The sequence below is a fragment of the Blastomyces gilchristii genome (genome assembly GCF_000003855.2).
Source record: "Blastomyces gilchristii SLH14081 genomic scaffold supercont1.33, whole genome shotgun sequence".
NCBI lineage: Eukaryota > Fungi > Ascomycota > Eurotiomycetes > Onygenales > Ajellomycetaceae > Blastomyces > Blastomyces gilchristii.
The window spans coordinates 285570-312913 of NW_003101650.1; the positions used below are offsets into that span (position 1 = coordinate 285570).

At 44.7% G+C, this 27344-nt stretch overlaps 7 protein-coding genes across 8 annotated transcripts; 3 read left to right on the top strand and 4 right to left on the bottom strand.

Annotated features, from left to right (window-relative positions):
• Positions 1-1661: 1661 nt before the first annotated feature.
• On the bottom strand, positions 1662-2819 carry BDBG_09030 (uncharacterized protein; the record flags this gene model as incomplete). The annotated part of the gene is made up of 3 exons (XM_002620574.1): positions 1662-1814; positions 2208-2278; positions 2354-2819. The coding sequence occupies 3 exons, from the start codon at positions 2817-2819 to the stop codon at positions 1662-1664; spliced, it is 690 nt and encodes a 229-aa protein (XP_002620620.1).
• Positions 2820-2831: 12 nt separating this feature from the next.
• Positions 2832-3386, top strand: BDBG_09031 (guanine nucleotide-binding protein subunit gamma; the record flags this gene model as incomplete). The annotated part of the gene is made up of 3 exons (XM_002620573.2): positions 2832-2986; positions 3158-3215; positions 3324-3386. The coding sequence occupies 3 exons, from the start codon at positions 2832-2834 to the stop codon at positions 3384-3386; spliced, it is 276 nt and encodes a 91-aa protein (XP_002620619.1).
• A 1980-nt stretch (positions 3387-5366) lies between these two features.
• On the top strand, positions 5367-6736 carry BDBG_09032 (selT/selW/selH selenoprotein domain-containing protein). The gene is made up of 3 exons (XM_031723841.1): positions 5367-5770; positions 5889-6054; positions 6203-6736. Exons 1-3 carry the CDS (start codon positions 5555-5557, stop codon positions 6418-6420), a joined length of 600 nt encoding a protein of 199 aa, XP_031581180.1. The 5' UTR covers positions 5367-5554; the 3' UTR covers positions 6421-6736.
• On the bottom strand, positions 5413-11960 carry BDBG_09033. 2 transcript variants are annotated; one of them, XM_031723843.1, is made up of 7 exons: positions 11187-11960; positions 10801-11111; positions 10035-10659; positions 9902-9961; positions 9683-9849; positions 9018-9604; positions 6122-8948 (listed from the first exon to the last, which is right to left on the bottom strand). In XM_031723843.1, exons 2-7 carry the CDS (start codon positions 10979-10981, stop codon positions 7680-7682), a joined length of 2889 nt encoding a protein of 962 aa, XP_031581182.1. In that variant the 5' UTR covers positions 10982-11111; positions 11187-11960; the 3' UTR covers positions 6122-7679. The 2 variants fall into 2 exon arrangements, with proteins under 2 accessions (XP_031581181.1, XP_031581182.1); XM_031723842.1 differs by having other exon boundaries at positions 5413-8948; positions 10801-11612.
• BDBG_09034 (uncharacterized protein) lies at positions 11573-12213 on the top strand (the record flags this gene model as incomplete). Its single annotated transcript, XM_002620577.2, has 3 exons — positions 11573-11625; positions 11682-12037; positions 12194-12213. Coding segments are annotated over exons 1-3 (378 nt in total). The 5' UTR covers positions 11573-11623.
• A 4085-nt stretch (positions 12214-16298) lies between these two features.
• Positions 16299-16648, bottom strand: BDBG_17933 (uncharacterized protein; the record flags this gene model as incomplete). The annotated part of the gene is made up of 1 exon (XM_031725548.1): positions 16299-16648. A coding segment is annotated over one exon (336 nt), but the record flags the coding sequence as incomplete, so codon positions are not given.
• Positions 16649-18562: 1914 nt separating this feature from the next.
• Positions 18563-22726, bottom strand: BDBG_09035 (DNA polymerase theta subunit). The gene is made up of 9 exons (XM_002620578.2): positions 21748-22726; positions 21493-21675; positions 20926-21403; positions 20675-20846; positions 20452-20613; positions 19936-20382; positions 19377-19782; positions 19117-19216; positions 18563-18995 (listed from the first exon to the last, which is right to left on the bottom strand). The coding sequence occupies exons 1-9, from the start codon at positions 22573-22575 to the stop codon at positions 18964-18966; spliced, it is 2808 nt and encodes a 935-aa protein (XP_002620624.1). The 5' UTR covers positions 22576-22726; the 3' UTR covers positions 18563-18963.
• Between the last annotated feature and the right edge of the window lie 4618 nt (positions 22727-27344).

The following is a 27344-nucleotide window of genomic DNA, read 5'->3' on the forward strand; positions in this document are numbered from 1 at the left end:
ATGAAGGACCCCACGTTGACGGATGTGTCAATGATCCGGATTAATCGAGGAAGTGCGACAGTTGGGAGGGGAAGCCAAAAACTTCGAAAGGTAATAAGCAATTCAACTTGTTAGATGAAAAACGTGCAATTGGAATCAATTTCAATAAAGAGGAAGAGGAAGAGGAGGGGGGGGCTCATGACTGCCGTTTCTGGCAACAAATCTATCATATTGTGCTTGTAGGAGTGTTGCTGCGTCTTAATATCTAGAACAGGGAAATGATAAAAAGGGTCTTGTCGACATGTAAAATTGCGTGTTACACCATTGAATGAATTCTCAGAGAATTCCTCAACAGAAAACCCCCTCCTATCTAAATAAATTCATGCGCACAAAAAAATAGCGGGGGCTGAGACAAATATACGCTTGATGAAGTTGCGGTCAAGACTGGGGAAGCGGGGGAGGTCAGCATTTCTGTAGTCATGTGACATGCTTGCTCCGGATTCTGTTGCTAAAAGATATGCAGCGGCATACTGACTGTGGCGCGAAGTATTAAAAATGAAACAATTACATTGTTCTGGATCGGGATGTGATTGAAGAAAGTAAACAATCCATCACGGTGGTCTGGTTGTTGGTCAGGGAGGGTGTTTAATGACGTTCATTATGAGTTCAGCAAAATTAGGGAAAGTTTCGGCGGGCATGATGATCCCACCTTTATATCTGTCTGCAATTACACAATTGAGATTTCTTGTGACTAACTAATGTGCCTAGATAAATCCGATTGCATCTGAATATGCCAGTTGAGCGTTGTAAACCCCGCGCTTCACCTACGGCACGGAAGGGAATAGAGTACGCAGAGAGCAAGCGCCCGAGGTACCCTTGGGGGAGGAGGCCCGTCCCGCCCGTGACTATGGCGATTTTCCGCTAGACGGCAGATCCCGTTCATCCTCATGGCAGATCGGTGGTGCGGTTCGCTACACTGAGGGTGACGAACGTCCGGCACGACTGAGAGCGGGCGACGTTATGCTGTTTGACCCGGCAGAGACAGATGTAATGGCATTCATCAGTCGCCTAGAGTTTATCGGAATTCTCTCATGCCGCAGTGCTGGGCCCAAGCAATTATTCATACTTCCAATATGGGGAATGGAAAACATTTAACTGCCCACTAAATACTCAATATGCACTTCCGTACAGACCAATAGAAGAGTAAAAATAGAACAATCCCTCGTTTGCTTACTGAAGTAGATCCAGGATCGAGTTTGTCAGCCAGTCACGAAGTTAGTTATCGTCAAGCCTCAAGGATACGATACCCGGCCTCTTTAATAATAATAATAGCGGCGGAAAATGCCAAATCGCAAAAGCAAATCCTCGTAATATTACTAGCGGCAAGCGACCCCGTTCTAGAAATTCTTGCGGAAGAAACCGCGCTAAACGAAGAAAGGAGGGAATGTCCATGTGTACATTTCTGGCCGGTCTGCACCAGCTGCAGGACATCAGGAGAGGCACAGAGCAGCCAGCAGCCAATAATAGGTATGGATGTCAGAATAAGGAATTATAAGTACCAGCTGAGTTGGAGTAGGTTTGTGAGAAGGGGAGAGGGAGGGATTTGGCCTGCATTTAAAGGCCAAGCAAGAGTCAAAATTCATAGGCTTGTATGGAGTAGTTAGTTGGGGTGGTGTGTTGCGTTAATAAGTCCTTGTCGCAATTGTGTGTCCGTAGTTCAGGCCTGTCATATCCGGGATTGGTGGAGGGCAAATGCGATGGAGACCACGGAACTCGGTAATTATGGAGGTATCGGCGCCAGGCAGGGCTGCTAAGGAAGAGGAAAGTAGAGGTTCCTGCAGCCCAAATAACAACAGATCACTGTTAGCAGAGAGTCTTGTCAGTTAAGGTGGATGTAGAGGCAGTGGTTAGAAACTATCATACAATATACAGAGTCCCCCGTAATAATGGTGCAGATAGAAGGCAGAAGAACAAACAACTCAATTGAGAGATAACGAAACAGCGCCCAGTATTCTTTGCACCTCATCCATCCCCCTCCTGTTCTTCGCTTTGCTTGGTGTTCTTTCTTTCCTTCTTCTCCGCCTCCCAAGCCCACCCATGTTTTAAACTTAGGCTAATTTCATGTTGAAAAGAAATGAGGGAAGCGTCACATCGCGTAATCGGTTAGCCAACTAGGCCAGATGCTGGGATTATTAAACACAACAGCGCGGGCGAGGGGCTGTACATACATGTACTGTACCTTCGCTGCGGAAGTTAGGTGCAGAGTGACATCTGCCGGGCTCCGCCGCGCAGTCCGCGCCTGGAAGTTGTTTGATTATTAAAATACCAAAATGACAGCCCAGCCGCTGCCGATACGGCTCCGTAACCCACTAACCCCCCGCTAACCCGACGCCAAATACTAGCGGCTCCGCCTGGCTGCCCCTTTTGCGTACAGGCCGTACGACTGGTATCCTATCACGTCGCCGTCTTTGTGCTCGCTTCCTCATCCCATCCTGCGAACAACCACACCAACCAACCCAGACAGACCGAACTACCACCACCGCCAACACCATCCACCACCATCTATTTCTCCCGTCACCACCACCCGCATCACCATTGCTGTTCATCTCTGAGGCTCCAGCGTCGGGCACTTGACCCTCTGTCGAGAATATCAACAGCTTTTCTCTTCTTCGAGCCGGCTCTCGCCTTTCTCTCGGAGCCAGTTCTCCGCCCGCCGTCTCTAGTTCGGACGGACGTGCAGGTTCATTTTCGCCAGTCTCCCTGGGTTCTCTCCTTCCTAGCCCTCCGCTACGTACTCCAACTTGTGGCAACATACCTCTTCTAAGGGCAATTCGGGCCATCACTTACGCACCATGGCCCCTGCGTACGAGCTTCGACCCGGTGGAGATGTAAAGAACAAGAAACAAAACATGGCCGAATTGAAACTACGACGTTTAAACGAGCTCAACATAAGGTTGAAGGAAGACCTAGAACGTCCGCGAGTCAAAGTGTCTGAAGCTTCCATGTCGTGAGTGTCTCCTAGCCCTTTGAGAAGCCCCGTCAAGTTGGTTTTTTATTGCGAGTAACTGCCCTCATCTGAGCACAAGGTTGCTTGCTACCACACGACTTCTTTGGGGTATGGAAAAGCACGATGGCTGACTGTTAAAAATTTCTTGGTTTGTTTCTGCCATCTTTATAGACTCATCAATTACTGCAATAATACAAGAGATTTTATGGTGCCTTCTGTGTGGGGTCAGGTAAATGGATTTCTCCTTTACCCTTTTTTGGCAACCCTGTACGGAAAAACTGGCAAATCGCGAACATTCACTAACATCAATATCAATTCTCCCTTTACCATTCAAAAGATTGACAAACGCGAAGATCCATACACGCCTCAACAATCGGGTGGCTGCTGTTTGATCATGTAGAATGGGTGGATTGACACAGCCATCTAGGCCCATCTCCTTTCATTTATAACCCATATCATTCGAAGATACATCCCCTCCCGAATTTTCTCTCCCAACGACCCTCGGATCTCCGCCATCCACACGCTCCGACTGCGCGCCCCAAAATCTCACCAGCATCCTCGCAACCATATTTTCCTTTGAAACGAATACGAACTCAAATCCCTTTAACCGGCCATGCATGAAATGAATGGTGTGGGCGGCTCACTCGCTTACACAGTTGGATGAAGCTAGGCTTCTCGCAGCATCGATAAAGCCTTTGGTGCTCCTATGTGTCCAAACCGTGTTTGAAGCGACGGCTTATTCAACCCACCAAAAACAACCTGTATTTGTGTATGTTGAGTATACGCATTTGTCTTGCTCCAAATTACTTGGCACAAGAAAAAGAATACACATTTCCTCCTATTGTTTTGGCTGGCATTCTAGGCTAGCAACCATTTATTGGCATTTTCCGTCGGCTCTTCTTTTAGCGGACCATCATCTCATGCTTTTTTATTTCTTTTGTCTCTGGTTGTTTGGTTGTTTTTCTTTTCTTTCTTTCTTTCTTTCTTTCTTTATTTTTTCTTTTCGCTTTCAATTTTCATAATTGGATTATCCCAAACCCTTATTCCCCTATTTTCCCCCTTTATTTCTGCTCTTTTTTTCTTCTCTATCTTGTCTTTTTTGTTTATTCTTTTTTGTCTCTCATGTTCACCATTATTTCCCCTTGATCTCGATATTTTTTTCACTGTTCATGAAGGTGGTTTTGGCTCTCCTCTGTTCGTTGTCCTGGATTAATTCATATTGTTCCTCTCCTGTGTTTCCAACTTCCTTTTCTTTTATTTTTCTTCTCTCCATTTGATTTTTTCCTTCAACCGCTTGGGTAATGAAGGCCTGGAGCAGAGAACGGCATCCTTCAAATCAAATCTTTTCTTTGTAAAATAGATTTTGGGACGAAACGGCAGCAAACAGTGAAGCTAAAATATATATTTCCTATCTCCTTCAATTGCATTCAAATCCACCCCCGCCCCCTTCTTCTCGTGACCTTTGAAATCCTCGTACTTTTCACTGCACATCAAAACCCCCTCTCTGTCTTAAATCGAATGTATCCACCATCCATGGAACGCCTTTTTCATCAGTCTTCTAGATAGGACGGACGGAGCTGACAAGACGTCGAATAGAGACTCCAATATACGAACGAACCCCCGCAACACCTGCACCGGGCATCGGAAATCAGCCCCGCTTTCTCTCTCCCCCTCCATGAGGTCGTGGCCTCTTATTCCATTTCCTAGTTGGATCTTTCATACGCGAAGGCCTTTTTGCTGCCTTGCGTGGATGTACTACTCTTCCCTTCCCGGGGGGGGGGTATTATCTCGCGAATTAAGGCAAACGCGCAGGGAGATGGAAGCTTGACATCTAACAAATAAACCCATGCTAAGAACTACGTAAAAGGACAAACGCAAAATGTCCTCCAAAATACGTGACCTATTATTCCTAGCGAATGGCAACAAAACGCTAGGTATAGTGTGTTATATATAATTACTCCCCGTTAAGATAGTAGGTAACTAACTATTCAATAATAATAATTAAAAAAAAAAAAAAAAAAGGACTTGTAACCTACAGGGTTGACCGGCGAATTTCTCCCTTCGATAAATCAGCCCGTCTTAACTAAAATTCCGGTGCACAAAGGGAATGAAACACTAGAACAATATATATGCATATAACATGGTAAATACTTTTTTTGAAGAAGTAGAAGCAAAAGAAAAAGATCCTGCAGTCTGCCAACGCCTTGGCCACTGGGGTTGACTGTCGCGCTTAAAGAAAAGAGGGGGAAAATAAAAAATAAAAGAAAGAAAGGTACAGTGCAGTAACTAACTGAGCTGCATAGTATAAGTGCAAGAGAAGAAAAAAAAGGGGGCGGGCTGCCTGAGACTGGGTAACTAACTTATTTATTAGAGGCGGGGAAGTGTGCGCTGGTTTTGCGATTTTCTAAAGATATAAATATATCTATCTAATCTCTAACAAATCTCGACGCCAATATTTACTTATATCCCCCGCCAATACCGAATTTCTCAACTCTATTATCTATCCATATCACACCTCAAATTCAATATCCCAATGACACAAAATTAAAACCAATCATAAAGAAAAAAATGTCAGACCCAACTTCAGCCCAGTCCACCCCTTCCTTGCCCAATCCGCAACCAATACAACAACAAGAACAACAACAGCCAGAAAGCAAAGAAAAAGAAGAACAAATTCAACAAATAGCTATCCCTCTAGCAGAGGGACATCGGGAACTCGTCCACCTACCGCGCGTGACCATAAGATACTGTACGCAGTGCAAATGGCTGCTCAGGGCGGCATATGTATGTTGTCCCAATCCGTCTAACTCATCTCAACACAACGCTGTCAAAATAATCCGTAGCCCATCTACATATATTCTGTTCCAACGAGAACGCTTCTCTAACCCGCCGCCCCGTGTAGTTCGCCCAGGAGCTGCTGTCCACCTTCTCCACGACACTGGGGGAGGTGTCTCTCGTCCCGGCTACCGGTGGCGTGTTCACAGTATCCATCCTGCACGAGTCTAATGTCGATTTCACGACGGCGGAGACCGTGCTATGGGATAGGAAAGCGGAGGGCGGGTTTCCGGGTATGTTTATTTATTTATTTATTTATTTATTATTTTTTACTTTTATTTTTATATTTTTTTATATTTTTTTCCCTATCTATATTCTTCGCTACTTCCAGTAATTCCTAATAAATACGCGCAAAACAACGCCCCCCCGGGACCCCAACAGAAACAAAACAGCTAAAGTCACTCGTCCGTAACATTATCGATCCCTCGCGGGATCTGGGACATGTTGATCGTGCCCTTGCTAAGAACCACGGGAAGGCAGGAGGAGCTGATACTACGGGGAAGACGGACATGAACGTGATGCCTACGCAGACCCAGGCACAGAACGGATCGTCTCCGCCTGTTACTGCCATTACCGATGTTTGTAAGGACTGTGAGTGAGAGGGAGGTTGGTTATATGGAGCTATCTATGTGTCTCTTCTCTACTTGGTGTGTTCAAATGGGGAGGGGGGGACCCTCCCCTACCACTCAACAAGGTGCGTGTGAAGGTGAAGGGCGTGGGATATGACTATGAAAGCTGAAGGGAATGAGTGACGTCCCCGTGTATGGACGATTTGGCCTAACTATTCACGACGGGTCCAATAGACACACCCCTCTTCGAAAAACGTATTGAATGAAGCGCCCGACTTGAGGCGTGGGGATGTCGATATTTCTGAATTTCCTTTTTTTTTTTTTTTTTTTTTTTTTTTTTTTTTTTGGTCTTCTAGACGATGTTATGTATGTGTGTACCGGACTTGATGTACTAGGCGAATAGTTATCACTAGTGTGGAACCATGTTCAAAAAAGAAAGTAGGAAAAATAAAAGAAAAGAAGATAAAGTCACAAAAGACCGCCCATATCGTGGCAAGTATAAGTATGCAACTCGAAATAATGATATAGACAAAATATCCAAATGAGTCCAGAGAAAAAAAAATATGGGGAAAAAAAAAAGAGAAGAGAAGACATGCCGTAATTCATTCGAAGGTATCAGGAGAAAGAAGCCAGTCAGTCGCCGACCGCCCAACCCGTTGCTTAAAGGGAAAAAAACAGAAAACGGAAGGGGAAAAACGAAGCATGCCAGTGCCCACCTGGAAGTTAAGGTAATGAAACCGAGAAGGGATGAAAATATATATACATACATGTATAACGGAAAGAAGACAGAAATGGAAAAATGAAAAGAAATAAAGACAAACACAAAAAGAGAGGAAATAAAATATAAAAATGAGATGATGTTTGGCATGATCATGATTTTCTCCAAAAAAAAAAACCCTTTCGCCGCCCCCCTTCCCCCAACAAACCCTGAAAAAAAGCCCCCCCCGTTCCCATCCAACCGCCACGCCTTGCCCGCCCCTGGTATTTCGTATCCCCGTCCCGCTTATTCCAAAAGAAGAACCACGGCTAAATAAATTAAAAGAGAATAAAACACCAACCACAAAACTCCATCTCCGGCTAAAAGAATCCGAGAGAGCACTCGTTATGAGTGAAAAAAAAAAAATCCATTGACAAATATACGGGAGAACCGGACTTAACCGGACGTGCCGATGCAAGGGGGAAAAATAATATAACTTCATAGGATATAAGAGAGGCGAGAGAGAAGAATCGATCCCTCACCCCTTATATAATATAAAATTGGGAAGGAAAATAGTGATTATCGACACCCGTTAGTCATGCTCAGGGGAGGCGATTTCCCTGTTGCGGCGCCAAAAGGCGAGCCGTAAGCGGCTACGTCGTCGCGGAACAGTTCGGTGGTTGACTCCATTCGTGTCTTGAGTGTGATGGTGGTGGTGGTGGTGTACTGGTGCATAATCGTGATGCGAGGGGTGTGACGAATCAGTCGGAATGTAGTTGACGGAGGTGGAGGAAGTTGGGTTTGTGATGGTAAAGCCATTCCCCTGGGTGTGGTGGCCGAAGTTTTTATCGATAAAGGCAGCCATGAAGTGTGGAGTTTTCCCATCTTCGACGTTACTATGGTAGGTGTGAAGAAGGCTTGGACGGCCAGAAGTAGCAGCGGCGGGTGTGGCCCGATCATGGTCCACCACGCTGTCAGAACAGCTGCTTGGCAGACGATTTGCCCGATCGTGGTCGAATTCATGGCGCACATAACCATGTTCATCATCACTGGTACCTACGCTACTAAGGCTGCTGGCTTGGGTCGTTGAAGAGATAGGTGTCATGATAGTATTGTTTGTATACGTGCTCGTGCTTTGGGTCCGTGTTCCGCTCGTAATCTCGCTTTGGCGATTCACTGTAGTTACTGTCGATGAGCGGCCGGATGAACGCTGGAACGGCCGATGACATTGGTAGCGCCGGGAATGAGATGCTTGATTGTCATCTGCGGCTGACTCAATACATCTAGAAGCGCCCGTCGATATGGTCAAGGGAGGAGTGACACCGGACGAGTCATTGTGAGTTTGACAGTCCTTATCAACTTCTTTGGGCTCATACGTTCCACACTGCATATCCTTATTCAGCTGTAACTGGCTCAAGGCTGGTGGCAAGTTCCAAGAGGCAGGAGGGGTTCGATCAATATTAACAGCTGAACCCTCCGGGGGGGTTTCGCCTCCCTGTAGGTTCCTAAGATCCGACTCTGATTGTGCCAACGGTGTCGTGTTGCTTTGGATCAATTCAAGGGACCCTCTGCTTTGTACATCTCGATTCACGATTTCCCGCCATATCGACTTATTCCGTCTTATTTCTACTGTAGTAAATGTCATCTCGGGTATCAGGTCAGCCATACTGTCGAACAGAGGCAGTGCAAATATTGTCATGAAATCGATTTGGCCTTTGGCGAGTTTGGGAATATTTCCAAGTTCCGGAGGGCCACCGAAGAGCGCTGTCTCCATTCCGATGGTCTTCTCCATCTTCCCTTGCTGGGCGAATTCCTCCTGCAAGGCATTTGTCCATCGTTTCGCAATGCTCCACGGGCGGGCCTATACAAGTAGAGAGGTTAGTTTACGGGAGTACGGTACATAAAACGGGCGGAGAGACGAGTCACGTACCACATTGCTAATGTCGGCGCATTTGATTAGCAAGCCGCAGAGTAAGACCCGATCGGTCTCTATTTCTTGGTCCGTCCACCCTTCCGTCGAATTGGTTTTGTGATATTTCTCCTGAAGTTTGCCTAAGCTTTCCATGAACTTAAAATGGACACCCATATCAGTCGCAAGGATAGAACTGATCATCAATTTACGCAGTTTCGCATCCGCGAAAACTGTGGGCCAATGGGATCGTAAAAGTTGCGAAAACGCAGCACAATGGAAAGATTCTAGAACAGAGTTATCGTTGTATAGCTGGGCAAGTGGAGCGTTCAGTCGGACGAGAAAGACATTATTCACTCCCGGATGACCGACGTCGTGTCCAATTGCCGTGATGAGGAGAGCTAAAGCGTCGGAGGGAGTCAACAACGATGCTATTGGACTCACTCCCGCACGTTGACTGGTTCCATTCGGGTAAGGGGGTAAAGCACCGATGCTAACGAGAAGGTGAAAGGTCGATTGTAGGACATCTATAGCGTGGCGGAAATTGTGGTATAGGACAAAACTATTGTACGTGACACGAGTGGCAAGCAAGAATGAGTGGAGTTCCTCTGGAAAGTTCATGTAAGCTTGCGACCAGATCCCCAAAAAAGAACTAAGTAGTATTCATAACAAAAACATTCACTCACCGGAGCAGATTCGCCAGGGTTCTAGCTCTGGCATCTGTAAGGCATGCTCTAGCATTATTGTTCCAGCATGAACAAGTTCGTCCTCTGAGAAATCATGGGCTGCGAAATCCCATTTGCCGATTTCAGCCTCAACGAGCCGTTTCCGTTGGTCCAGGATATGAAGGTCACTAGGTACAGGTAAATATATTGGCATGTAACGAGGTACCGAGAGAGCCATACCTTTGGTATTCATCGACCTCTTCGTCAGGATTGCATATTCGTTTCATCAGTTTAGTCACCCTAGAAGTACTAATTAGTAGAGTCATATTTATGATGAGCGAGCTCATCACTGGGCTAAGCTAAGGGTACTTACATGGTCTCTCGAAGATAGGAGTACGGTTGTTGGTCATTGGCGCCAACCCATGAGTGTTTTGTGGGTCTCCCGGCTGCTGTATCCCGCCATTGCTGCCTCCTAGCTGTTTTAAATATTTTGTATGCATGCACTAAGAGACTCTGAAGTCTTGACGCCTCTAACGGGGTTGTAAGGACATCGACGGCGCCCGCATCCAGGCAACGAGTTATGCATCTGTTCACCAAGGGGAAATCATTTACTATATCCTCCGCCGTAGCTTCTGAATATGTTGATTTTCCACGCTCATCGTCTTCCCGGATGAAGCGTAACACAGCGACGGGAACCGCAAGGTTCACTTCAGTCTGAATTCTCACGTTCGCCGAAAACCTGGCAAGAAGCTCGAGCATGCAGAAGTCATCCGCTTCGGACGAGAATCGTAGAAATCGTCCAACTTTTGTGTTGGGTGTCGTTGATGGCACGGGTGGTGGTGCAAGAGACCGACTTTCAGACGATTGCCATAGTGGCTCAGATGAACCGTTGACGACGATAGAAACCAGGGCGAATAAGGGGTTGGAATTAGGCCGACAAGTAATATTGAGCTGCGTTAACTGTTCGGCGAATGATTTTCTTGAATTAGACAGGTAAACTGTTTCTAGGCAACCAATCATTAGCTGAATTTCTTGAAATTTCAACATGTTTTAAAATCCAAATAATACACTCTGCCGCAGGCTGTATCAGCTGCAAAGTGGTCTAAAAAAAAACCACGAGGAATATACGACTACGTTACCTTTCCTGAAGACACCAAGAAAAAGTAGCACATTGGTGCGAATTTCGCCGCTTTCATCAGCTGAGGTTTCTAGACCGGAGTAGGTGGTTACTCCAGCAGTCGAGTCGGTGTTTTTGATCACCCAACGTTCATCCTTCACACGGTCGTCTAGGTATACGGCGCAAGCTTCTCCAAGCTCCATGCTGCTGGAATTGAGATATGGCGTTTTTCTGGAAAATAAACCTTTCTCAGAGCGAAGTCGACGGGGGGTTTATCCGCAGTGAAGATAAATTCACTGGAAAAGAGCCTCTCTGCTGTCTTCGGGTGTCCCGCTGAGCACCAATATAAGATATAGTCCACCTGTATTTTCTTGGGTTCCTGCTTTTTATATCAAAAAAAAAAAAAACCTTTCAGCTTCCTTCACTTCTTCTACCCGAAACCGACAACCTTTTTTCCTCCCGATTCGGACTGAACGAGTCCCAAGACGTCTATTAGGAGAGAAATCCAGCGGCGCCAGCGTCGCCCTCAGAAAAAAGAAAAGAAGTATTGAGGATGTATGTGCAACATCCGGTTCCTACCTAAGCCGAATGGACCGGACTTGAGTAGACGCCCCTGAGAGAGAGAGAGAGAGAGAAAGGAGGGTGGCCGGGCAAACCAACGGGGTCTTTCTGCCCAGCGATTGACCAGTTTTTGGGCGAGATGGGAAACTGCACGATCGACCCTCCTATAAAAACATGGCGACGGCGAACGCACTCGGGATGGTAAGGCGGGGGGGGGGGGGGTTGTGGTAGGATTTCAACACTTTGGGTGCGAAGAGAGGATTTTGCAAGGAAGAAATCTGTGTATGTATGTGTATACAGGGCGAAGTTCTTCCGACCAACAATATAACCTTTTCTCGACAGGCCGTTTTCAGATCGGTCGAGGAATTGGTTGATGGGAGGGCGAAACTGCGGTATGGTGGTATGGGCCGGCGGCGAACGCGAAAGATGCGACAGAGAGGATCTTGGAGGAGGGAATGGCGATGGGCGGAGAGAAGAGAGAGAGATTCGAGCAGCGATATCAGGGCGCTGGGAGCAAGTGGTGAAGTTGTTGTTTGCGACGCACGCGGTTGGAGTGAGAGACGGCGGCGGAGGGCGAAGAGGAGAAGCAAGTGAGCTGGAACAGACAAAAGACAAGAAGAACAAGACAAGACTGACAAAACCTTCCAGAAGGGTTCAGGGATTTTTCGGGGCTAACATTGGACGGGGCGGGGAGTATGGTATGTATGGGTATGGTATGGTATGGTATAATAAGGTTGGTTTAAGTAAGAGTACTCACTCTGTAGAGTAACTAGGGTTATCAGATGCTGAGTGAGCTGTTACTTACAATATCAAGTAATGTCATACCATATCATACCATACCATACCATACGCAGCCACCGAGGCCCCTAGGTAAGAATTTCCCGGCTCGAAATCCTGTGGGACAAAGGAGCGTTTAGGTAACTAGCGCAATTGGCCGGTCGATTAGCCACTTTGCCGAGATGAAGATGACGCTACGCAATCCGCCAAGAGACGAAACTTGTCGTAATTGGCTCTGTACGAGGCTGTAATCCGTAATACCTGGGAATTTATTGCTTTCTTTCTTTCTTTCTACTTTTTACTTTCATTGGAAGGAAGGTTTCTCTTCTGTTTGTTCTTGTCTTGGCGAACCTCGAAACTGGGGGGGGCGAGAGATAGATCCATTATATCGCATCCTCATGAGAAAAGGGAGACATCGATGATATCAGATATCAGATATCAGATATCAGATATACATACACATCTCTTACTCCCTTTTGATATCAATTGTGATCAATGTTGTGTTTCTATCTAGCCTTTTTATTTTTATTTCTGTTTATTCGAAGTGGGCTGGTATGTAATATATACCCTCCCAGCCAGGATCAAAATTACTTAAAACTATTCTAGAAGCTCTTCCGTCGTGGCCACAACACCTGAATTTGGGCATTCCGCAGCAGGTACAGTACAAAGACGATGCGCCGAGTGCATCCGCGAAGCTTGCTGTGTGTGTGTTGTCGCCCGAAAACACTTCGACTTACCCACTATACCATACCACCTACTACTCTTGGCCGATTTCAAACCCGGCTGTCGGTTTCTGCCCTCTGACGAGCTCCGAACGGGTTAAGTCATAGACCTCATCTTCCGCGTCCGTAATCCGTACTGTGTACGGAGTACTCCGTACAGATTAGGCAAATAAGAAATCGCTCACCCACCCTATGATCCTCGGGAATTTTATCCCCTCGTCATCACTTACGGGATGCTCTAAGTTACCTTATCTCCTGGGTGGCATTTTGTTATTGGAAGAGCTGTATGAGAGTGGATATGATATCTAGCCTTGGAAGAAGTGCGCACAAGGCTGGACCGCTTACGGATACTCTGGACTCAACGATGGATGCACGCTGCGTAGGGGCCGTGGACAGGACATTCAAACGGTTGATCAGCACGCAGATGGCTAGCGAAAAGTTTGAATTGGGTATTCGGAGAATGAGCCCTGTACATACACAATATGCCACCACTGTTTGTTTTAAGGCCGTTGTTTGATGGAAGCAATGGAATGGGATTCCGAATTCTCATTTTGACCCGTTCCCCCTTGAAGCCGAGCTACTCCTGGATTGGTCCAGACAAGTCCTAGACTCCTGGGTGGCACACGACAAGAAATAAGAAAATAAGGGAAAAAAGAAGAAAAAAACAGAAAAGAAGAAAATAGAAAAAAGGACAACTAACTCAAAAGGAACCAATAAACTGGGCTGCTCTGCGCTCAGGTCCGTTGACTTGTTTCAAGATAACACAGTTAATGGAGTTCACAACAAAAAGCCGAACTGCATCAAGAAAGGCATCTATTAGATAGCCCTCTGCTTGAAAAGGTCTCGAGCATAAAAAAGAAAGAAATACTAATGAGCCCTCTTTTTGGGGCCTAGGTAAAAAAATCCCCCCCGCTCTCGTATTCTTTGTTAGCTTCCATTCACTATTAATTATTGCCGCCCAAGGGGAGGGAAAAAAAAAGAGAAGCTGGCCATGTCGTGTCTGGACCAACTTTTTTTTTTTTTTTTTTTTATTTTTTTTTTTTAATAAATAAATTGAAAAAAAAAAAAAAAAAAAAAAAAAAATTAGTTAGTAGGCTGCGGCTATAAATTATTTTCGTTTGGTTCAGATGGAAATCATGGAAGCCCTGTTTTTGCCCTCTTATCTACTACTCTACTAGTTACAGTATACTCCGTACAATAAACATGAACATGACTGGCCCCAAAAGATTCAACGGCGTCGCCGGGCGGCATGACCGATAATAACACTCCAGCCATGGACTCATCGGCGCATCGGACATGTTCTGTTTGTTTGTGCTTACATAGAATGTGCGGACTAGCTTCAGGTACATACAGACTTTTGACTCCGTACAAAGTTACAAAAGTTACAAGCTTAACCTTCGGAGGCATGCAGAGAGAGCCGGCCGATTTGAGATGAAACTTCACTCGCTCTCCTTGCTGGCTTCGTATTTAGCACACTTCCCTTTTCCCCCCCCCCCCCCCCCTGGCATTTGCGCCTGTTTAGTACAAGCCGGATGGATCCATATATGTACGCTGTATGGTATGGTATGTAGCCCCCCCCCCCCTCCGGGGGCCAGGATGGAATGACTGATGAATAACTGATGAGTCTGACTGACTGACTGGACTTCCGCCAGCCATACAATTTTCTCCCGCTCCCGCTTCGATAATGCTTCTAGAAGGATTCCTCCCTCGGCCGGAATCCAGAAACTGCGCTTGCACTAACGAAAATTCCTCTGCCCCAAAAAAGAAGAGAAATCCCTAGTTCCGCCCGCCGGGGCTACTACTCTACTACTGCGTACAAAGGAACAGCAAGAAAAATAAAATAATAAAATAAAATAAAATAAAATAAAACAAAGTCATAGGTAACACTAAATCAGTGGCGTCCGCTAACTAACTAAAATAATAAATTCTTATTCTTGGGAAGAGACTTTAGGAGAGACTTTAGGAGAGGGGGAACAAACTCTCTCTCTCTCCCCTTTTACTCCGAGTCGGCTCCGGACTAACTGGACTGATCAAAAGGGAGGATAACTACGGAGTAGCTTCAACTGTAATTTGCGCCAGCCGGCAGTTGAAGAACTTGTCAGTTCCCTCTTTTTCCCCGCGCTGTTGCCCCGGCCGGGCCGTTTTGAATCAAAAGGCAGATCAATAGTGCAGCCCAGCTCGCTCCTTGTTACCTTTGACAGCTTCCTGTGGAGTTATGGATCATTAATAATGATTGCTTTTCCTATCCGCGCACTATGTATGGGTCTAACGCTGTACGCTGCTTGTATGTTAGACGGACGGGCTGTGGGTATGTTTTATATTTTTATCCATTTAAGTAAGCAAAGCAAGATAGGGAATTTTCAACAATGAAAGGGCTCTTTTATCGCCACGACAAATAGAACCAAGCTTCTACGATGCATTATTTACCCACTCATGCCCCGATATCCCATCCCACAGGCCTCAAAAAAAGATCAATATTAAAAATAAATAAACGACGCCTTCACAAGTCACCAACCAGCCTCGTGTGCGCACAACTAGCAAAAAAGAGGCGGAAAAACAAGCACAACCAAAGCGTCGTTGATAGCAGCAGCAAACCGCCGTGGGGCCGGATCATTCAAGCGTTGGCCCCAACCAGAAGCGGCTAAGTGTGAGAGCACTTCACTTTTACTGCGTATATCGCTAAGACTTTGGGGGATTTCCGGGGCTAGTCGGGTAGATAGATAGATGAAGATGAATGGGCTGGTGGTAGCTTGCAGCTTGCAGCTTGCAACTTGCAACTTGGCAGTCCGCCGAATCGCTGAAATAATAATAATAATAATAATGAGATACATAACTTAAGTTACTCCGTAAGTACGCCGAGTGGGGTGGAACAACCCATGCCGTGCCCTGTCTTCCCTGGCCGCTATTCTTGTCAGTGGATCCTCGGCCATGGAATGATGGATGATGCAGATGATGGGGCGGGGAGACGCTCTTCCAGAAGTATTCTTGACTAGTAAGTATCCTTCGTTTGCTGGTCGTTTGTTTTTGGGGACAGGTAATAACTCGTGTGTAATGTATACATGCATACGGTACGATACTGTATCTTATCATGTTGCCTATACATATCAAACAGTGCCTACTACTGCGTAGCTTACATGCTGCGGCGGTGATACACAGGTTGCAGTTGCATATGTATAGAGAATTGAGTTTATTTATTTATTATTAATATTAATCAAGCTCAATAGTTGAGCTGATGGTTGACATTTCCTTTGTTGTGAGATATAAAATAGGCTTTGATTTCCTAACCAGCCAGCTGCTGCCAAGGTTGTTATTATTATTTCTATTTATTATTGAGATGTCCGTCCCGTCGACATCAAACAATAATACAACGCAATAGCCAAGGCGAAACCAAAGAGCTATCTATCTATTTATCCAACCACCCGAAGGCATCCATGGATACCAAACGATATCCCAAGAAGATTTCGTGACCAACGATCAAGGCACAGCGGAATGGAAAAGAAGAAGAAGAAGAAGAAGAAGAAGAAATGCATCGAACAATCTTTGAAACTTCTTCCAGCCGCGCCGCCAGGCGGGCAGGGATAACCTGTAACTAACAGAGCACGAAAGACGCTGACCCTGTCTGCATCTGACACGAGTGAGTCTCCTCGCCCTCACTATTGGCCGCTGCCAATCGAGCCGATTGTGGACTGACTGCACCCAACTGATCAATCGTTGGGATTGAGCTTGGTTGCTTGGCCCTGGGGTATGGTAGTTATGGATAGCATCGTTATCGTTATGGAGAGAGGAGAGGGCGGGAGAATTATTACAGCGTAGAGACTTGGGAGAGTCGGCGAATTTCTGGCTAGTTAGTTTCTCTTTTATTTTTTAATTAATTAATTAATTATTCTTCTTTCCTGGCGATTCTGAGCTGCACTTGCTGCTGACTGGGACTGGGACTTGGACTGGGATGATGTGTTGGCGTCGAGGATGGATGAGGTTCTTGGGACTGATCATTTTTTACTTTTTATTTAGTTACCTTTTTTTTTTTTTTTTTTTTTTTTTTTTTTTTTTTTTTTTTTTTTTTTTTTTGCCCGCCAGGTAAAATCGAACAAACAAAACATGACTTATCATAGTATATCTACGATGTAGTGTGTGTGTATGTACATGTACATGTACACTGAGGCGGCTGGGATGAAGGATGTCGGGGAATGTCTCAATTATGTGCTGAATTTCAACTATTAGTCTGCCTAGCCATGAATTAACTTCTCTTTTCCCATCTCCTCTCCCTCTCCTAGAATTTCTTTTGTCTGAACCGTTTTTCCGCAGGTGGACAGGAGTTTTTTCCACCTCTTTTTTTGCCTTCATTGTTGTTGACCTTTCGGTTTGGCTGGCTGACTATATCTAGATAGAACCTCTTGCTCTCGCCTACAGGACCAGACCTCTCTCTCTTTCTCTCCCTTGGCTACTTCAAAAGGGCCGCATCAATAATGAATTAAAAAAAAAATCAAGTTTATTGCCCCACAGCCTACTCTGTACAGGCCCGCTGAGATTCGCAAATGATTCCCAGCGCACTTCTATACCTACCCCTATCAAGCATGGCCCACACTGCAAACAAAGAGCCCTCCCCTCCCTGCCTTGTTGCTCCAGATGGCCCCCCCATGGACGCCCTGCAAGACTTGCCAATAATGACCCAAAAGCTGGGGTAAACTGCTTTTGATTCGCGGTTACTGCATAAGTCCCAAGGCCATAGTTGTTATGTCTATCTTAAACCGCCCCCCTCCGGCCTCAATCCCCAAGGCCATGGTACTGTATCTGCATATATATATATATATATATATAGTGTGCAGCGAGCATTCGATTGATATACCTTGCCTATTGCACATATGTACGGTACATGTACGGTACATGTACTATACATCCATGCTACATCCATGCAACTTTACACTTCCCTACTTTATAAAAGGCCAGTTTCAATCAGGAATATAAATAAAGAATTTTATGTGTTTGTTTCTTTTTTTTCTTTTCTTTTTCTTTTCTTTCTTTTTTTTTTTTTCCTATGACTTGGGTAAGAAACTGGGAAAAGGATTTCATTTTGTGGCTATACTATTTATCTCCCCTTTTCTTTTTCGTTAGTTAACAGGCACATATAGACATGGATGGTTCATTTATTTACTCTACCTACCCTACCACCCCATTAAAAAGGCTTCTAAAAAAAGTTTATATCGTGTTTCAAAATGAGTTCCATGAAATACTAGCCTAAGGGGCCCCTGAAACCCGATGTGAATTCTGTTGATATAGTTATATATATATATTTCCTCCCTAACAAAATACGGAAATGTGAGTGTTGCGCGCCATCAAAATGTGCGTTTCCTTGATGGTTTCCTCTCTCTTTTATTCCCCCTATCCTATCTCATTTGTATTTCTATTTATTATGCTTAAAAGATACATACATGTACTGTACAGTACATACATATGACTTGGAGGAAGACGGACCAGGGCTTGGCGTGCCCAACCCTCCTCTTCTTTTGATCCAACCTCGACGAGTTTCCATGCACGCAACGTACTGTACATGACATGTAACTTCCCCCATAGGATAGGGCTAAGAAGTACACTAGAAGTGCCAGAGTTCGAAGATCCGCGTCTTCTTGATTCCTTTTCTTTTGGTGTGTACTTACTACCTTTGTCAGGGTTTTAATTCTATTCTACATAGGACGCATGTAGAAAGCAAATCGATGATAGGAGTTCAATCAAGGAAAAATGGGGGAGGGGGGAGTCCTTTTACACCTGTTGAAAAAACATATCCTAGCAACGTTTATAACAAAATAAATTGGGCCTGGTATATCAGGATCTAATGAATGTGTGTCTATGGAAATGCTTCTAGATCTTCCAAGTTAAAAACATATTATACTTACGCCATGTAATATTGATACTATACCAAGGGGTAACTAGTAGGTAGTAAGTAAGTGTAGATTGATTGATACTATTGCCCCGGGGCGAGGAATGTTGGGTGCCGCTGAAAAAAACCATTGCAATGCAATTCGTACAAAATGCCAATGAATGGTAGGTCGCAAATCTGAGTCCAATGCCTGTGTTTGATGTCGTAGAGAAAATAACCAACAACAAGGCCCAACCGCCGCTGTACCACTTCACTCCTCAAGCTCAAGTTGCAATTGACTCTCTGTTACGTAGAAGATAGAAACCGGTTAGAGAGAGACGTTTCTTTTTGGTTTTTATGTGTGGCCCATGGCTTGCGCGCGGGATTTCGAGAGAAGAAGAGAAGAAACCCTTGGACAACGTACCCCATATTTTATTGGCGGATCCAACGATGATTTCCGCCTTCGTGAGAAGCTTCGCGGAAATACGTTGCGATCCTTGGAGGTCTATATTTCGTGGCTGGGCCTATCAAATAGCGATGGTTAGTCTGACATTCAGTGACCGGAAAGATAAGAGAATCGTGGAAGATAAGCTATGAATCCGCTACCCAGTGGAGAGCAGAGGTTTGTTTGGCCAACCGGGGGGGGGGGGGGGGGGCGGGGAAGAACAGAAACATCGAGCTCACCATCATCAAAACAGGCAGCAAATCCTTCGGGTCAGCCTCCGCAAGGGCTCTGAGCGTCTTAAACCCATTCTCCCACAATAATCTTGCGGTTCGACTCTTCACGTACGCCACCTGGGCCATTTCCAACAGGTCTGCTCGCGCTCCGGCCTGCAGACGGTCGCGCATGTGATCTAGCACGACTGCCAGCATGTCCCAGCCCATGCGTTGGCAGAATTTGACAATACCAGCGGCAAATCCATGGCAGATTTGGGTCAGGGTTTGGACATTGCCTCGCGGGATGTTGTATTTCCGTGCGATGGTTGATATGGGGACTTCATTGCTGAGATCACGCAACTGGAACGCTGTATATGCGCGATGATAGATGCGTGCGAGTGTCTCGTCCTTTATACGAGTCCGGGATTGTGCCCTGTCATTTGGAAAAATATATTAGGGGAACTGACTTCTCGAACTTTTGAGGGTTTTTGTTAAAAAAAAAAAAAAAAAAAAAAAAAAAAAAACTATGGTTATGACCAACGGTGTCACCAGGAGGGATTGATATGTGTTTTCTAGCACGACTTACATTTTGTTCACGAATGCAGGTTCCACCCCTACGAGCTGCAAGGCACGAATCCCGCTCTCATCAAGGTTGTTCATCTGGTCCCGAAAAATAGACCAGTCGATATCAGCCGGGGCTGAATTTTGAAGAGGGGCGAACATATAGAAAATGTGCATCTCCCCGTCCATGACGAAGGATTTCAAAGCCCGCTTCAGTTCATCATGGATGAAGATACCATCTTCGGGGCTGAGCGAGGAGGACACCACAGCCTGCCCCAGTTGCGTTGGCTCGAAATATTCGTCTTGCTTGAGATCGACAAGGCCGTGGTCGACTAGCTCTTTGAGAGTACTGTCCACCATGGAGAATAGCTCATCCGTTTCCATATTCTGGTAGAGCAAAGTACACGTTACATATTCGTTAACGGTCTCCCGACTAGAAACAAGTCGAGTTGCGATGGCTTCAAGAAGCGCCCTGATAGCAACTCAGATATTAGCTGTAGTTAAGACAGGACAGAACTAACATGGGTTTAGTTAGTTATACCTTTTAATGCCCCGTTTTTCAGGGGTTAGCCCACTTGCGATGGCAGGCATTTCTGCCTCCAATAATTCTGCCACTGCCTCCAAGTCATCTTTTTGGCACAAAAGGTAGGTTTCCCCAACCTCATCTTTGCCCTTCCGGCCAGCTCGTCCCCGCATCTGCCGTCTGATCAACTTAGCCATGGGCCCTAAAAGTGAGAGTGTACACGATGATGCGGGGTACATACAGCATTGCTGGCCCAACCAAATCGCGGCCCATTCGAGCTCCGCAAAGAATAACTCGCCGTGCAGGGAGGTTTATACCAGCTGCTAGGCTACATGTAGCAACTAGTACCCGAAGGATACCCTTATCGTATGCCTCCGCAATCAAATCGCGTTCTTCTGTCGTTAAGCCAGCATCTACGATTGCCCAAAAACAAGTTAATAATAATTGTAAGAAGGGTGAGGTTTTCATCAAAAGGATATACTCAGCACTAACGGTGAAAAGCCACTCCTTTTATGACTGTCTTTTGGAATACAGGGTCAATTCCACACGGGAGGCTCTGCAACCCGGCGATGAGATCCATCCGACGCTCCGAAAGATCTTTGTCCAACATTGTTTCGTCTGGCATCGCCTGGCTAATGAGTATCGCATTACTCTGACAGGCTTGTCGACTGCCACAAAACACGAGAGCGCCATATCCGGATAGAGCAGTTTCCAAGGCCAACGACACCATTGCATTGGCAGTTGAGGTCGCCAACTCCTTATACGTCGATCGGTCGATTATTCTGCACGCAAGTGAGTTTCGTTGCGACGGGTCAGGCTTGTTTAACTGCGTGGCTGTTCTAAAAAACTCTTTAGAACTGGTGGCTGGGTAGATCTCATTGTTGTAAACAAGATGCTCCCGAATAGGTATCGGTCGATATTTGGAAATATAGTAATTCGCCCGCAACCATTTCGCGAGGACCTCCGTATTCTGGTAGAATTATGAGTCCGTGAGTAAGACGAAATAAGTTAAACCTTCGCTTCTTCAGCTTCTTCATTTTGAGATTATGGAGCACCAACCGATAATGTGGCGCTCATACCAACGATTTGGATGTCTTGCTTCAATAGCATTAATTTTGTTACCATGATCTCTATCAGATAACCACGATGCTCATCATCAAGCATATGAAGCTCATCCAAAACAACAACACCCAGATCGTTAATCTTGCACTCCTCAATGGCAGTGTTTACCAATGAATTGGCCTAAAAAGGAATTGGAAGGATCAGCCAGATATTCGCCGCCGCTGGTCGAAAGGAGGAAAAAGCCTGTCAAACCTTTTCAATCGTACAAACAGCTATATCTGTATCGGCCCATGTAGCTCTAGTTTTGCTCCCGCCAAAAAACCCCGTGACCCGAATCGAGCTTTGCGGCTGTCGCCAGTGTGGTACCGACGAGGCCTCATCTACTGTGGTCGGCGTGTCAATGTTTTTAGTCACACCTTCCACCACACGGCGAAGCCATTTGAGCTTCTCTTGCACGAGGGCAACATAGGGAAGAACAAGGATAGCCTTTTTGGATGGATCATCAATGACACGTTTTAGCATCAACACATCTGCAACCAGGGACTTTCCACCGCCAGTCGGGGCACTGTACACGAGGTTCTTTTCCGCAGTGAGGTGACCTCTGCCAAGAAGACAGGACGCCTGCCATGGATAGATGCAGTTCACACCTAGAGAGGCAAAATTGGTAACCAACTGGGGCGGTAACCCATACGTTTGATGGGATAGGGATAGCAGTGGATTTTGCGACGGTCCCGGAGTAGACGAAACCGCTCGCCGTTGCGAGTATTCTGATATGGTATCATTGGATATCCCTACTGCATCCGGCACATCACGTATCCTGCTCGCAATGATACGTGTGGTGTTTGCCGTGGAAGATAAACTGGGACGAATAAATCCGTCTGGCTTAATAACGGTGTTATTCCCAAATGTTCGAATGGGCTGCTGATTTATAGTTGGTATCTGGGGTGACAAGAAGTCCCCAGGATGCGACCTCTTTGTTCCTGCTATGGAAGCTGTGGAAAAGGATTGGTTTCGCACTATATCAATAGACGTTTGAGGCTTGTCGGAGTGGGCATGGATGGTGGTTGGCAGAGAATTCATTTCGCATTGGGTTGCCCAACATTAAAACAAAAACAACATAAGGGAAACAACAGAAGATTTTCTCATTCGATCCAACGTGTGTAGTCTGTCATTATATCATCTTATTCATATCCCACACTCTGGATTATCTACTATATCGCGCCTGTCATTGTTTGGAGATTAGCTGAAATAGGCAGAAGATTGTTCCGCGCTAAGAGCGCGGAAGCGTATGATCACCGCGCAACATAGTTTTCCCGGTGTCCGTTTAAACCTCACTTTCTCCCTCATTCATCCACCAGTAACTACAGAGGACATTCGAGTTTTACCAAAACCACTAGCAGTTATTATTATTAGTATTCTTCTTCCTTTTATTCTCCTATTTCAGTGTGAACCTATACAGAAGATCTCTCTCAGCATCTTACCCTGAGAGCAGAATTTATTTCTAATCACTCATCTAACTACTCTCACTCAGATGTATACAGATCTCAAGCAGTCTTTATATTAATTATATGATTTTATATGCATGTCATTGATCAGAGAAAACTCTTCACTACTTTTAATTTGAATTTGAAATCTAGTATGATTCTGATTCTTTAATATCTCTAAACTAGACTGTTCAGAGAAATTCATTAAAATCAGATTAAATCTGAGTGAATACAAAGACAATCTTTGTACATTAGAACTTAATGTTATTCTGTCTATTAATCATATATATATATATATATATATATATATATATATATAGTGAAAATCATTTTCTTCTAGTTCATTGATGAATCCTCTGTAGTCAAGCCTCAGAAGATTGTGAATGTAATCAAATAGATCATGAACAAGTCATCTTGTGTTAGAGATAGGATTCAAACCTGCAGCTCTGATGTCTCAGAAGGGCCATTCCCCCATAGCCAGTTCCCACCATGGACAGCGCTTTTGCCCCACCAAACTACTACCAGTAAAGAAGATTTTTTACCATGTCCCATCTGTTTGTAAAATTAATTCCCCTTGTTGTTCACATGGTGGGGCCAAAATGTTATAGTAGTAGTAGCGTGAAATGATCTAACTGGATTTGAATTTGATGGATGTGAGGATGTGAAGCAATGAAGCATAAAGTAGACTGGATGGAATGGAGCTGACACTTTTTGTTAGTCATTTCGCATTTTTAGCTGAATTATTATTATTATTATTATTATTATTATTATTATTATTATTATTATTATTATTGATTCTGACCTGACACAACGATGTTTCTGCGGGAAACTTCAACTCCCAACTCTTGTTATGGTGATGAACCAGACAGTTAAGAACAGGTTCTTGATATGCACTACATACACCTAGTTACAATGTGGTGAAGGAACTTGCGCCACACTTCCCGCTCATGTTGTCCCCTGATAACTCTTTTCTGTGGCTTTTCACTCTTGGTCGGGGCGGTGGCGACTCAGCTGCTATTAATATTACTCAGTGTACTCCGTAGCGTATCTCCCATAGACAGGTACCTATCATTTTGCATTTTTTGCTCTAATCATGGAATAATAACAGTTCCCTTCTGGCTCTCCAGTCCATAGAAAAGTTCAAAAAAGTGCAAAGGATCATATTATTTATTAATTCTTTTTTAAGAAGAAGAAAATAACTCAGAAGTGGAGGTTCTGTTTTCAAAGGAATGAGCTTTTTTTTTTTTTTTTTTTTTTTTTTTTTTTTTTTTTTTTTTTTTTTTTTTTTAAGTTCCCCCTGCCACGAGGCAAAAAGATGCGGGCTATAAAACCGGACAGACGGGACGGCGGGTGAGGTTACGAACTTACAGGTAGCGACAGAACACAGTTTTCCCCACACAACTACCCACGCTCAAAGTTCTGTACATGCATACATGCATACATACATACATACATAACCCTCTCGTTGTTTTCTCGGTGAGTTGACCATGGCAGTTGTTCGAGAAGGTCAATCCCATGAGTGATAGATGATTGAGAAAAGCCAATTGATCGAAAACGAGGTCTTGTGTTTGCAGCGTTTTTAGGGTATCGTATCAACCGTCCGAGCATGAGACGGGGGGGAAGAATAATAATATATACTGGGGACTGCGCGTGTCTGCTGCGCCGCGCGGGGCGTGGGTGTTATTAAAATATAATGATAATTATAATCAGAATACGTCTGTCTGTAATCTGTACTCTAAATAATCAGAAGAAGGATAGTTAGTAAGAGTCACACACGGATTGGGTCCTGTCTTCGTACCCCGTACCCCCCCGTATGTTGTCTCTACTACTACTACTACTACTACTACTACTACTTATTGCGACACTCGCGATGAAAGGAAAATAATAACCTAAACATAGAGATATATAGAGGAGTATGATATGCCATATTATCATCATCGTGTACTGTGTTAAGAACAGTGTTCAAAATAAGTGCTCCCAAAGCATCTTTTAAACTTAACGTTATTATATTATTGAATTTTGTATGTATGTACAATCTCCGTACAGACTAGTTACTCCTTATGCCAAGTTGAGTCCAAAGTTATTTTTCTGAGTTAACTAGTGGAAGTTAAGTCATTTAAACTTTCTCACCAGACCCAGTCTCATTAATCTTGAAGGGGCGCAGAGTGAAGTAATAATACTACTTGGAATTTGGCGGAGCGGACGGCACGGTTGACGGTTGAACGGTTTGACAATGAAGGGGGAGGGAGGAAAGAAGGCAATGAGCCAAAATTGAAAAAAAAAAATAAAAATAAAAATAAAAAATAAAAAATAAAAAAATAAAGATAAAGTAAAAATAAACCATCACGTATTTTGTGTTTTGATCGAGACGAGACAGAGCGCGGTTGGTAGGTAGGGATGAATATGATTGTTTGCTCGAAAAGGTACTGCAGAGTATGTGATCCCCCGCCTCCCGCGAAGTTAATTATAAAGAATGATAACTACTAAAAGGCGCCTTCACCCCCTTTGACCAGGCGGCGGGGATAGGATAGCCTGATAGGGGAGTCATCTTTTTTGTTCTTTTTCTTTTTCTGCCATATATTTTCTGTTTGCCGGATGCCCTAATAACCCAGAAGGAAGTTGGCTGAATATATTTTGTTAATATGTTGTTTTCATAATGGCAATTGCCTGTCCTGTCCTATCAAGTACTGTACGGAGTAGTTAGATGTTACATACATTACATAGTACAGCCGGGAGTACTACTGCTTTCAACAGGTTCCGAAGGTACACGTACAGTACACGCATGGAGATGGGGATATCAATACATCCCGTGCAAATTGAGGACCGGAAAGAGTAATAATGCCCTCAGCATTTAGGTAACCGTTGTAGTTAACTAGTTATAGGATGTTGCTGGCAATATATTATTACTACACAAGAGGGATGTCATGCCATCCTGCCAGCCCCAGGACATGCTATCCTATCCCCACTAATCAGGGCGGGCTTGCTGGGATTAGAAGAGAAACGGATAAAATAATTGCTGTCCAGATGCAACCAACAGGTCTGAGGAGAAGTTAACCTCATGGCATGGCATAAGCTGTGGTGGGAAGGGTATTGAGTAGATTATTTAGAATCATATTATTATTTCTCGTCGTATTAACAATTGTTGTCTAATTTGAAGCGTAATATATAGACTATCTAATATAACAATAATAATAATTATTATTATTATTATATCGCACGCACAACCTTAAAAAAAACAGAAGTGGTGGGGTTTGGAACTTCTGCGCCATGATATGATGATGATCCACACCCGCCAGTCAGTGATCAGTTCCAGTCAGTGATGAGCAGAATCCGCCTACGCGCCCTGGTATTTTTAGAGATTATTATTATTATTATATTATTATTAACATTATTATTGTTAACTATTATTTTATTTCCCTCGCGCGAGTTCGTTGGGTCTAGGAGGAATAATAATGATCAAGGCAATGATGGAATAATAACACAGTTCCTCCCTCTGTTTCCTTGTAGGGCGTCAAGGCCAAACCTTCCCATGTTATCAATTAGTTATCCATATCAGTATCATCATTCATCGTTTACTGTGTATCAAAGAAGACACCAGACCCAGCTGCTCCTCGTCCAGGGCGGCTGCGACAGACAGACAGACAGACAGAGTAAGTAGTGGGTGAGGGCCTCCTCGACTTTTAGCACTTTTCCCTGCTTCTTGTCTGCTTCTGCTCTCTTCTTACTTTCATACTTTTTTTACTTTCTGACTTTCTGACTTTACCCGTCTTCCTTTTCTTCTGCTGCTGCTGTTTCTTCTTCTTCTTCTTCTTCTTCTTCCTTTCTCTCTCCCCCAATTTCTCTCCCTCCCACTAATTTCCTCACTCGGCCCCATAGTTATCTACGTATCTCCATTTCTCAATCTTCTTCCCATTCTCCCATCTGGCTCCATCTGGGCCTATATCTTCCACACTTCACCCTCCCCTCTAATATCTCTCACTCACTCTCTCCTCCTCCTCCTCCCCCCCTCCCCCCTTCACCGCTGCCACAACCCTCGCCACAACTTCTTTGATATCAGCCATATCAGCTCATATCGCCGGTCTGGGTCCCCTGCTTTTTGATTCCTCACCCTGGCTGTTCTTCCCACTCCTCCACTCCTACATACGAACCCCAATCCATACTCATCTCATAGGTACTGTATTTTCCTGCGCGCCTCTTCCTGCTTTTTCCCTGCTTTTTCCCTTCATCTTCCTCATCTATTATCTCTTCTGTCGCCCTTCCTTCGTCCTTGATTTACTTACTCTCTCTTCACTCCCCCAATATTCCGTTGGGTTTGTGGTCGCTTTTTCGCCCAACTCAAATGCCAATATCATCCGTTTCCCCACA